The sequence below is a fragment of the Lipotes vexillifer genome, unplaced genomic scaffold, assembly GCF_000442215.2.
Source record: "Lipotes vexillifer unplaced genomic scaffold, Lipotes_vexillifer_v1.1 scaffold34, whole genome shotgun sequence".
NCBI classification, from domain to species: Eukaryota; Metazoa; Chordata; class Mammalia; order Artiodactyla; family Lipotidae; genus Lipotes; species Lipotes vexillifer.
Genome location: NW_006776832.1, coordinates 203,346 through 214,268, shown reverse-complemented (window position 1 = coordinate 214,268; position 10,923 = coordinate 203,346). Strand labels below are relative to the sequence as shown.

The 10,923-nt window shown below is 44.1% G+C and overlaps 1 protein-coding gene across 1 annotated transcript in view; it reads right to left on the bottom strand.

Moving 5' to 3' along the window:
• Positions 1-10,923, bottom strand: part of LOC103075703 (protein FAM13A) — a 93,669-nt gene that overhangs the window by 9,032 nt on the left and 73,714 nt on the right. The window contains exons 10-13 of the mRNA XM_007450669.1: positions 10,685-10,905; positions 9,967-10,050; positions 2,458-2,553; positions 900-983 (exon numbers count right to left, since the gene is read on the bottom strand). Coding sequence (XP_007450731.1) covers positions 900-983; positions 2,458-2,553; positions 9,967-10,050; positions 10,685-10,905 — 485 coding nt within the window. The remainder of the gene's footprint in view (positions 1-899; positions 984-2,457; positions 2,554-9,966; positions 10,051-10,684; positions 10,906-10,923) is intronic.

The following is a 10,923-nucleotide window of genomic DNA, read 5'->3' as shown; positions in this document are numbered from 1 at the left end:
GAAACGAAAAAAAAAAAAAAAAAAAAAAAAAGAACAGATTATAAAACTAGCACCAAGGACTAAATGTGCCGGGGGAAGGCAAGAGGAAAGGAGAGTGGATGAAACTGTACCCACATATCTGTCAAAGACAACTAAGATATTTGTCTATAAAATGATAATTTTTTGTGTGTGCTACGTACACTGCCTTCGTTAATTTTGGTTTCGCTATAAACTTAGTAAAGGAGATTTTTTTTTTTAAGTTACCCAATGAGTTAATTTAACAAAATTTTGGAGTACAGAAAATCCATTCCTCAAATAGGGGGAAAGAAACAAAACAAAAAACATTTTGAAAACAAAACAAAAATCCCAGCAAGCAAAGTAAAAACCAACCAAACAACAACAAACAAAACAAAACAAAACACAACAGCGAGGGAATGAAATGAAACTAAGGAGATCAGCTGGTCTATAACATAAATAAAAGAGGACTGCTTAAGGTTGGTTAGAAGCAGCTACTGACTTTTTTTTCTATATTTATTTAGTTCTATTTATTTATTTTTAACACCTTTACTGGAGTATAATTGCTTTACAATGGTGTGCTAGTTTCTGCTGTATAACAAATGAATCAGCTATACATGTACGTATCTCCCATATCTCTTCCCTCTTGCGTCTCCCTCCCTCCCTCCCCCCCTCCCTATCCCACCCCCCCCACCCCTCTAGGGGGTCACAGAGCACCGAGCTGATCTCCCTGTGCCATGTGGCAGCTACTGATTTTTAGGGACGGCTGCAGGAAGCCATCACCAAAGGGCCCGATCACAGCGGCTTTCCATCCACAGGAGGGAGAGAGGGAGAGAGGGAGAGAGGGAAGGAGGGAGAGGCACTGCTGCGGATGTAGCAAGCGGTTAGCAGCTGGGGGTCTTCACCTTTATCTCCTTGAAGAAGGAAGCAGTTTCGCCCTCGATAATTGGCTGCAGCAAAGGGCTTCTCCGCTTGCTGGAAGGGGAACCCTGCGACAGGCGTTAATAGGCAGGTTACACGGAGAACTTCTTTCCCCATCCCCTTCTGACTCACAAGTATTTACTTCTGCCTTTTAACTACAGACTCGAACCCCTCCCCGCCGAGAAGTCCCAGGAAAACCAGACACAACTGAAGCTCTTGTCCAAGTTGCCGCTTCACTTCAGAGCTCTCCCCGACCCCCACCCACAGAGGCCACATGAAAGCAAGGACGGCACACGACTGTGTTAACCACACACGCAGAAAAAACCTGGGGAGCACCTGCCTCCCGCCTTTCCTCCTAGTCGCCATAACTTCCAGAACAACTAACGATAACGTAAGCTCATCAAGCGATGCAAAGGTTACCAACAGAGGCTATATAGTCACCCTTCTTAGGGACACTAAGGACCCCTGCCTGGGGAATAAAAAGCACTTCTTAGATTTAATCCTTTTGTTGGTTAGGTTACTGATTTATTCTGTAGAAAACGTCTAGAAAGGTAGCTTTCTTCAAACGCACCTGCCTGAGGTCTCTGGACCCTGCCCCGTTAAATATGAACAAATATACTGTTAAAAGACATAAAGACCGCATCTTGGGCCTAGAAATAAACAAGGAGATTTAAAGGAGGAATAGAAGAGCAGCAGCTGAGAAGAACACGCATTTCAGTAACAACATAAAAGCGAGGCCGCGCCTGCTCACTACAAAGCCTACAGGCCAGCAGAGGAGCCCTCAGGAATCCCGAGGTGGGCGCTAAAACAGAGGCAAAGGGTCCCCACGAGATGGACAGGGCAGAAACACTGCCCTCGCAGCAGGGCTGGGATCGGGGGTGTGGGGGGGCAGGCTGGCCGGCGCCTGAAAGGGTTTCCTCGAGCTGAGGGCCAGTCGCTGTTCCCTACTCCTGACAAAGTCCCAATTCAGAGGCCAAAAGCAGTGAAGTCCAAGGGCGGTGGCCACTGAGCGCAGTTCACAGTTGTTAGTTGCCCTCCCTTTTCTTCCACCTCACACTTTCCTACATCCTCCAAAAAGAGGAGGGTCCCTCTCCTGAGTGCCTTAGAAGCTCTCTCCCTGGATTTGATTCCAGCAGGGCTGACCCATCTCTTGGAGGTGGAGAGAAGACTATTAACAGAGGCCGCTAAGACTCTTTGTAGCGGGGCCCTGGCGAGGGCACAGCCCCGTCCTCTTGGTGCTCTGTCTCTGAGGAAAGCGTGGGAAAGCTGGCCCAGCACGTGTCAGATGGATGCACACGTCCAAAGCATATCCTCAAGAGGGAAAACAAATTTCTGTCGGCCTCAGATTTGCTCATTTTTGGCAAACGTAGCCTCAGAAGTCTTTGGTAAATTATTCATCCCTCAAGCTTAGGGGCCATGGATATTAACGGCAGGTTCAACTATGAGAGACTATTCTTTCATGAGAAGGCAAGTTGGGGCCCAAGTAATATAGCCAGGGCCCATTCAGCCAGGTAATCGACAACCGGGCCGCAGTGTACTCACAATGATGGGGACGGTGCTGGCTCGCGACAGGATCTGTTTGACCAGGCGGTACCTGTCGTACAACGGTTTCATAACCTGCCGTTCATTCTTGCTCACCTGAAATGCAAGAACAGAAGAGCTGAAAAGCCTGCTCCTGGTGGCCAGGCTGGCCAAGCACGCTCTGGGCCGAGAGAAAGTACAGGTGATGCAACTGAAGACTCACCAGTCTTGCAAAATTTACTAAACTGATAACATGAATCAGTGAATATTTAAAATATCTACTTCAGCTGCAGGTCATTGGAAATCACTCCCTCAGTAGTACTGCTTTTCTTCAATCAAAACTATGATCAATATTAATTATTAGTTCCCTATGTAAAACTCTTGAAAGTTGAGAGTTCCCAGATGATTCACTATTTTCTAGGTCCAGGGAAGAAGAAAGCATATGTTTCTATTATACTACTTACCATGCAGGTCTGTAATCATTTAAAAAAAATACGTCTTTCTTGGGCTTCCCTGGTGACGTAGTGGTTGAGAGTCCGCCTGCTGATGCAGGGGACGCGGGTTCGTGCCCAGGTCTGGGAGGATCCCACATGCCGCGGAGCGGCTGGGCCCGTGAGCCATGGCCACTGAGCCTGCACGTCCGGAGCCTGTGCTCCGCAATGGGAGAGGCCACAACAGTGAGAGGCCCGCATACCGCAAAAACAAAAAAACAAAATGTCTTTCTTCCCCCTGGAATTGTTGTGTTTTTAGGGACAAATTCTGGCAAACAGTAGGTATTCAAGGAACATATGCCCATAGAATACATGGATTGATTCATCTCTGTGGCCCTAAAATCTGGCACAGGGTTCAAAAATGTTTACAGGACTGACTCTACGGGCAGTGGGGAGAAATCAAGCTCAAACACCTGGCATAGTATTTGAAGCCCTTCATTACCTGCTGCTTCTCATCATCATTCTCATAACTCAAGCTCCAGAGAGAAACTAGTTTGTGTCACACCTCCTTGTCTAGTTCCCTCTGTCCTGGAATGGCCTCCTCACTGCTCTTTGGTTTAGCAAATTCCAGATCAAGAGCCAGCTCCCACTCCTGTGCAGCCTTCTTCCGACATGCCCCTCTCCGGGAGACCTGCTCATCCTCCCCTGCGTGTCACCTACCGCAACCTGTGCGTGCCTTGTAATTCACATATGCTTTGCTATAGACAGAACGTTTGTGTCCACTCACTCCCCCGTCCCCACTCCAAATGCATACATTGAAAAGGAATCCCCGATGTGACGGTATTTGGAAGTGGGGCCTTTGGGAGGCGATTAGGTCATGAGGGTGGAGCCCTCATGAATGGGATTAGTGCCCTTATAAAAGAGACCCCAGAGAGATTCCCTCACTCCTCCTGCCATGAGAGGACAGCGAAAAGATAGCTGTCTATGAACTGGGAAGTCGGCCCTCACTAAACACCAGCACCTTAATCCTGGACTTCCAGCCTCCAGGACTGTAAATTTCTATCCTTTATAAGCCATCCAGTCTACGGTATTATAGCAGTCCTAATGGATGACATATTTTTATACTCTATAGTAACTATTTGTTGACACGTCTGTCTTCTCTTTAGACTATAAGCCCCTTGACACCAGGAGTTTGTGTTTTTGTACCCCTGGTAACTATTTCAGTGCCTGACATGATAAAAGTATTCCATAATTATCTGTAAAATGAGTGAATGAATATTTCAAATATAAATAGGTATGCCAAATTCATAAATATGCATTTGTTTACTTAAATGGAGTAAGAGATGAAGTATCTTTGTTTCAAGTTTGCTGTTGGTCTTCTGCATTTTATTTCTACTGTACACATAAGGCAAAGGTTACAGAGGTAAGGAAGGGTAAACAGTATTCGCTTTGACCATTTCTCTTATGGGCCTTTTGGGCCTTCAACTTTGAAGACAGGTCTACATTATGCATGAATTGATTATCCTTTGTTGCCTTTTTTATTTGCCTTTCCCAAAGTGATCAACAATAAGTGAACTTTGGATAAACTTGTTAGAATACTGCCATTATGCAAAGACATCTTGAGGATTTATCTTCTGTCATCAGCAATAACAATAATCACTTCTTTCTATCTCTTCCTGTTACCAAAATATCAAGAGGCGGCATTTTCTTGCTTTTACTATCTACCATATAGGAAGGAGTTTTAAATTTGGTATTTCATAAAAGATGAGTGTCAGAACTGGAAGGGAACACAGGAATTATTTCATACAAAAAAAGAGTGAGGCTAGAACCACAGGCATCACTACTACATACCTACCACAATGGCTGACATGAAAGACAGACCGTGTCAAGTGTCGGAAAGAATGCTGAGAAACTGGAACTCTCTCTCAGTGCTGGCAAGGGTGGAACACTTTGGAAAACTATTTGGCAGTATCTCCTAAAGCTAAACACATGACTCATCAATTCCGCTCTTAAGTACACACCAAACAAGTGGGGTCTTAAGTTCAACAAAAGACATTCATAAGAATGTTCATAACAGCACTATTTATAAGAACCTCAAAATGGAAACCATCCATATGCCCTAGAACAAATAAGTTCCAAAATTGAATACTACACAGCCACGAACATGAATGGACACAACTATATGCAACATCATGGATTAACCTCACAAAAATAAAGCCAAGGAAAGCAAGCCAGACACCTAAGAATACATACTGTAAAGTTCTAATTATACAAAGTTCAAAAATAAGCAAATCAAATGTATAATGTTAGAAGTCAAGAGAATGGCTTTTGTGGGTGGGGTGGAAGGTCATGGTATTGACTGGAAGGGGACATGAGAAGGGCTTCCAGAGGGCAGGCCACATTTTACTTCTTGATCAGGATGTCGGTTACGTGGATTTGTCTACTTTGTGAAAACTCATCAACATATATATTTATAATTTAGGCTCTTTTCTGTATTCATGTTATACTTCAACAGAAGCTCAACAGTAGCCACAAATAAGTGTGAGGAACAGAAATAAATGACTTGTACAACCTCACATGTAAAACGACAAAATTTCGTACTGGAACACATGAAATAATTTTTTTTTTACTACAAGATGTATTCATAACATGTATTGCAGATGAGATTAAGGCACATTCTAATTTTCAACCCATGACATGTGGTGAAATATTATGTAAGATAAACAACAGATGTTTAGTGACCAAAAGACGTGCAAAAAATAAAAGTAATAAGGAGCCAGCATTTCCCCATTGCAGACTAGCATCCTATTACTACATCTGACCATAGAACAAAATGGGTTTGAACTACACGGTTTCACTTACACACGGATTTTTTTCAATAGTAAATACTACATGACTACACCATCTACTACATGGTTGCATCCATGGATTCGGAACTTCAGGCCTGGATTTGTGAGCAGAGCCAAAATCTAACCAAGAGTTAGAAAAACAAAGCAGCGCCTTGGTTAAACTGTTAAAAAAAAGGGCCGCTGATATTAAGTGGACCAGGGGCAAACTGTTCGGAAGTTTGACCTCTCTTATTCTCGAGTCACCAGCTGCTCAGGGATTTCACTCCGAACCAAGAATAGCTCTTTGAATGAGCCAGTGAGGTTGAGTCTCGGTTTCTTGACTGGTAAACTACAGAATTCAAATTAGAAAATCGTTATGATCCATAATTGCTTAAAAATGACTTTAGGCCAAGCTTATAGTAGTATATTGTCTTTTCAACATACTTTCCCTCTTCTTTTTTTTTTTTTTTTTTTTTTTTTTTTGTGGTGCGCGGGCCTCTCCCGCTGCGGAGCACAGGCTCCGGACGCGCAGGCTCAGCGGCCATGGCTCACGGGCCCAGCCGCTCCGCGGCACGTGGGATCTTCCCGGACCGGGGCACGAACCCGTGTCCCCTGCATCGGCAGGCGGACTCCCAACCACTGCGCCACCAGGGAAGCCCCTCCCTCTTCTTGCTTCAAGCCTTTATTTAAAGTTTCATTTAAGTGGCAGCTCTGAGAGGCTTCCAATGTGTGGAAATAGGGTTAAGCCTAAGATACACGTTTACACCCAAATCAAGGCAGCATGAACATCTAGCTATGAAGATCTAATGGGTGAAGGCAGCACCTTCCACTCAATCTTTGCTTTGGATGGAAAGAAATCTCCATCTACTGGTCTCTTACTACCCTATTTGGTTTGCTCTATAAGTCTCAGAAAAATAGATCAAATCTCCTTAGTAAAACAAAAAATGGTCTGAATCTGTGTGTGGAGGGGTGTCTCTGAGTCATAAAACCGCTAGTGGGAGAAGACAAATGAAGTGCGTTCTTATAACGGCCGCATTCTTGGCCCGTTGATTCGGAAAACGGTGACCCTCTCTTCTTTACTATCAGGTAACAATGCTAGGCTGACTGGGCAAAGATCAGATCAAATAATCCCAAAGAGCAGATAAACAAATGATAGTATTTATATGTGGCTTTAGAAGTTGCATTTAAATGTGAGCATGGTGCGTTTAGGGTCCTGTTAGTTCCCCGGTTTTTTAAACAAAAGATTAAAATCTATCAATGAGAAAGAACCCAGAAGCTGTGAGCAAGCCACCCACTCTCTCCCCTCCACCATCATCGGGGTCCGTAAACAAGGTAACACAGGGAGCTGCAGCTGTCTGTTGGACTTCTGTGACGTGGTCTTCTGATGAGACCCTCAAATGTTGAAAAGGACACACTTCAATAATAATTCATAGGGAATTATGTGCCAGTGTGTAGATGAGCGTGTTTTTGTTCTCCTTACATGTGTTGGTCTGTCTGGAGGGTGTCCCGTTAGAGCAAACAGCCTTGTTAAAACATGTACAGAAGCAGCACATGTGGCCTGTGATTTTGACTGTTAGTGACCTTTTATATCAGAATCTGTAGACTCAGCAAAAAACCATCAGGCTCTAAGCGTCTGCTTTTCTAAAAAACTCGGGGTTTGGAATCCCTGCCCTCACAGATCTGAGAGTCTAGTGCATTATTCTCGAAGTTTCTTCATCTAAAAGAGCATATTTCTGATGAAAAGACTCTCCCCATTACAAAGCTATGGCTGAGACCGGGAAAGAGATCTATGCATTTTGGTGGTATAAAAATCCATCTGTGAACATAAACTTCATGCTTCCTTACACCTGCTCTTAAGAACGTGTCTTGCTGGGTTCTTGACAACATTCTTAACAGAAGGTTACTAAGAGTCACTGACTAGGCGATCTGATTACGAGTTCCCTAAGGAATAGAGCAGAAGCTGTCATGCTACTCTCTCCCCCAGGACTAACAACAAACATTCAATAATGTTTTAGCTCTGGAATTATATGTATTTTTTGTATTTATAAGTCCAGGGTCCGTGGCAACATCACAGATCTAAGAATGAAAAGTTCACTCTTTGATTTTCAGACTGGCCAGATATCAAGTGAACTCTGCTTTTCCTGAGGAGGCTGGAGTATCATGTTCCAGAGACAGGCAGAAAGCCCGACTCAGGAGCAGGAATCAATGACACTTGAACTTCCTAGAGCATTTGTCCCCTGCCCTGTGAGATGCTAGAATCCAGATCCCAGAAGTGTGCTTCCTTCATCTAAAAGAATGATGAAAGAAAGGACCACAAATTAATAGTTCATATTCCTAATGATAAGAGTGCTAAAAAAATGTGCATTTCTCCTGATTCAATCATTTAATAAGCAGGAGACAGCAGAAGGGCAGAACATACAATTGTACCAGAAGTGAAACCTACCATTTACTGAGGAATCCCACCCATCTCTCCCCAAAGCCACTCTGCCCTAATTCCTCAGTGCCAGACAGCCTACAGGTAAATGTGTGTGCGTGTGTGTGTGTGTGTGTGTGTGTGTGTGTGTGTGTGTATGTGTAATGTCATTTAATCTCCATGACAACCTATAACAGACATCTATTATGAAGACAAAACACTGAGGCTCTGAGAGTTACCTAAGCAGCCGAGTCACGGAGCCGGAGTCAGCAGGGCAGAGGTTTGAATCTAGGTCTGCTGATCCTACCGCCTGCATGCTGCCACAGTCCAGGCAGAATGAGAGACTCTGTGCCCAACTCAGAGCAACAAGTAACATGGCACACAAACCCCTGCACTGACAGTAAGGTAAAGACTAGTGTTCAGCTGAGAGATCTCGGGCCTCAGGCAAGGAAGTCTTTAAAGGAGTCTGTCAATGTCATAACCTGAATCCACACAATGGAAAGAAGGAAGATACATAAGTCCCACCTCCCTCATGGAGGCCTGCCTGGTGGCCGTGAGGACAGCCCTTTAGTGGAGAAGGGGTTTCTCTCTGTCAGAAGCAGTTTAGTTCCATCTCTACACGTTTTGAATACCCCAGAAGGGAAGGACGAAGTTCCACGATGTAGCAGAGCTCCGGAGCATTTATTATTTGGTTCAACGCCTTTAAAAGATCCAAAACAAAACTTGGCTTGAAATTATCCCAGAGCACCAGTATTTTTCCACTGCAGGGACAGGCCAGCAAAATCAATCATCATCAGCTCCAGTTTTTGTTTTTTTTTGTTGTTTTTTGTTTTTTAATTTAAAGCTAATAAATTCAGAATCAAAATACCATGAAGGATCATTCAACAGATAGTTTATTGGGCACATGCCCTGTGTCAGGTCTTGTGCTAGTTGCTGAGGCTCAGGTTCACCATTAGGTGAACAAAACCCAGAATCCCTGCCCTCACAGATCTGAGAGTCTAGTGCATTATTCTCGAAGTTTCTTCATCTAAAAGAGCATATTTCTGATGAAAAGACTCTCCCCATTACAAAGCTATGGCTGAGACCGGGAAAGAGATCTATGCATTTTGGTGGTATAAAAATCCATCTGTGAACATAAACTTCATGCTTCCTTACACCTGCTCTTAAGAACGTGTCTTGCTGGGTTCTTGACAACATTCTTAACAGAAGGTTACTAAGAGTCACTGACTAGGCGATCTGATTACGAGTTCCCTAAGGAATAGAGCAGAAGCTGTCATGCTACTCTCTCCCCCAGGACTAACAACAAACGTTCAATAAACACTCTTGCTGAATAACAAATTGCCTCAAATGCTTCCAAAGACATATTTTGCATTCCTCACACTTTTGGTTCTGGATGGCAGCTAGAACTTCTCTACAAACACAGGTTACAAACGGCATTGCAGAGAAACTGAATTTTAGGGCAGATCATTCTAGTTTAGCACCTTCCTTTTATGGAAAAGAATGCCTAGAGCCGGCGATGACAGCTTTATGGGGGCAGAAAGAGGGGCAGGCACGTCTCCTCACTCTAGGGCTCTGTGCACTGATTTATATCCCCCATCACCATTTTCCCCTCGAAGCAGGACACTAGTGACTACATTTTAGTTGCAAACTAATTTTTCTTTGGAGCTTTATGAAATTTAGCACCTACTAGATAGTGGAACTCATATCATTGGTTTAGCCTTCCGAAAGCTTACTTCTGGTGAAAATACAGAGTATTTTAAACATCAGGGAACCTCATCTGCAAAATACTGAACATAGAAGATCCACTTCTAAAGCCAGGTAATTTACCCCAATCAGCAAATTCCGTGCATTCACGTACCGGCCGTCCATGAATGCTTTCATAATATAACAGAGCTTTCTGCAGGGCCACTTTCTCATTAGCAATCTGGTCTTTGGTCATATCCTGTATAAACACAAGGATAGAAAACGAGAAAGGGGAAAACATTTGTGAACGTCCCGACTTCTTTATTTAGTTAAACAAATTTCCCACGGTAAGGTTAAAAAGAATGTTTATACAACAGCTCTCCCTAGCTAGATCCAAAGCTAGGAATTAGCTATTCCTGGTGTCTTACTGGAAACACAGACAGCACAGCAGAATCGTCACCTATGAGTACTCCTATCTCCCATGCCGTGGGCAAAGGCACGTTGGACTGAGGTAAGCAAGGCTGCAAGGCACATGGGGCTTAGCTTACCGGCTCCGGCAATGACTACAGTTACAGGACACACATTCCCAAAGGCTTGTCTCTAATCCTCAGAGAGTCACCATGCTGTCTATTAACTGAAACAAGTCCATTCTGCAATCTGTACAACAGGGTTTCCTGCTTTCAGTCTGTAGTCCAAACCCAAAGTACCTACAGTTAAAACACTCTGAGTTTGTTTTATCTGCTTCTCTGGACGTCTCAGAGTGTGGGAGGTTTGAAAAGGTGCCGCTCTATCACCCTTCCCATTGGGACCCTGGGACATGCCCTGCCATCCTACCACGCTGACTGGAATGCTTTAGGATTAGCAGTCGGCTCGGGGCCTTCAGAGAATCACACCTTAATGTCCTCAGGACGGCTGGTTTCCACCCGCTTCTCCTGGAGCTTCCTTTGGATGGATTCCAGCGTGGCTTCGACGCTAGGCTTTAAGGCTTTATCTACCAGCTCTTGCTTCTTCTCATCGTCTTTCTCAAGTTGGGAGCCAAAACTCTTGGGGAGAGTATTGCTTCGCTGCCGCATCCTGGGGCTTAGGTCCTCTTTCGATATCTTCAGTTTTGATTCTAGGAGAAAAGATTTGG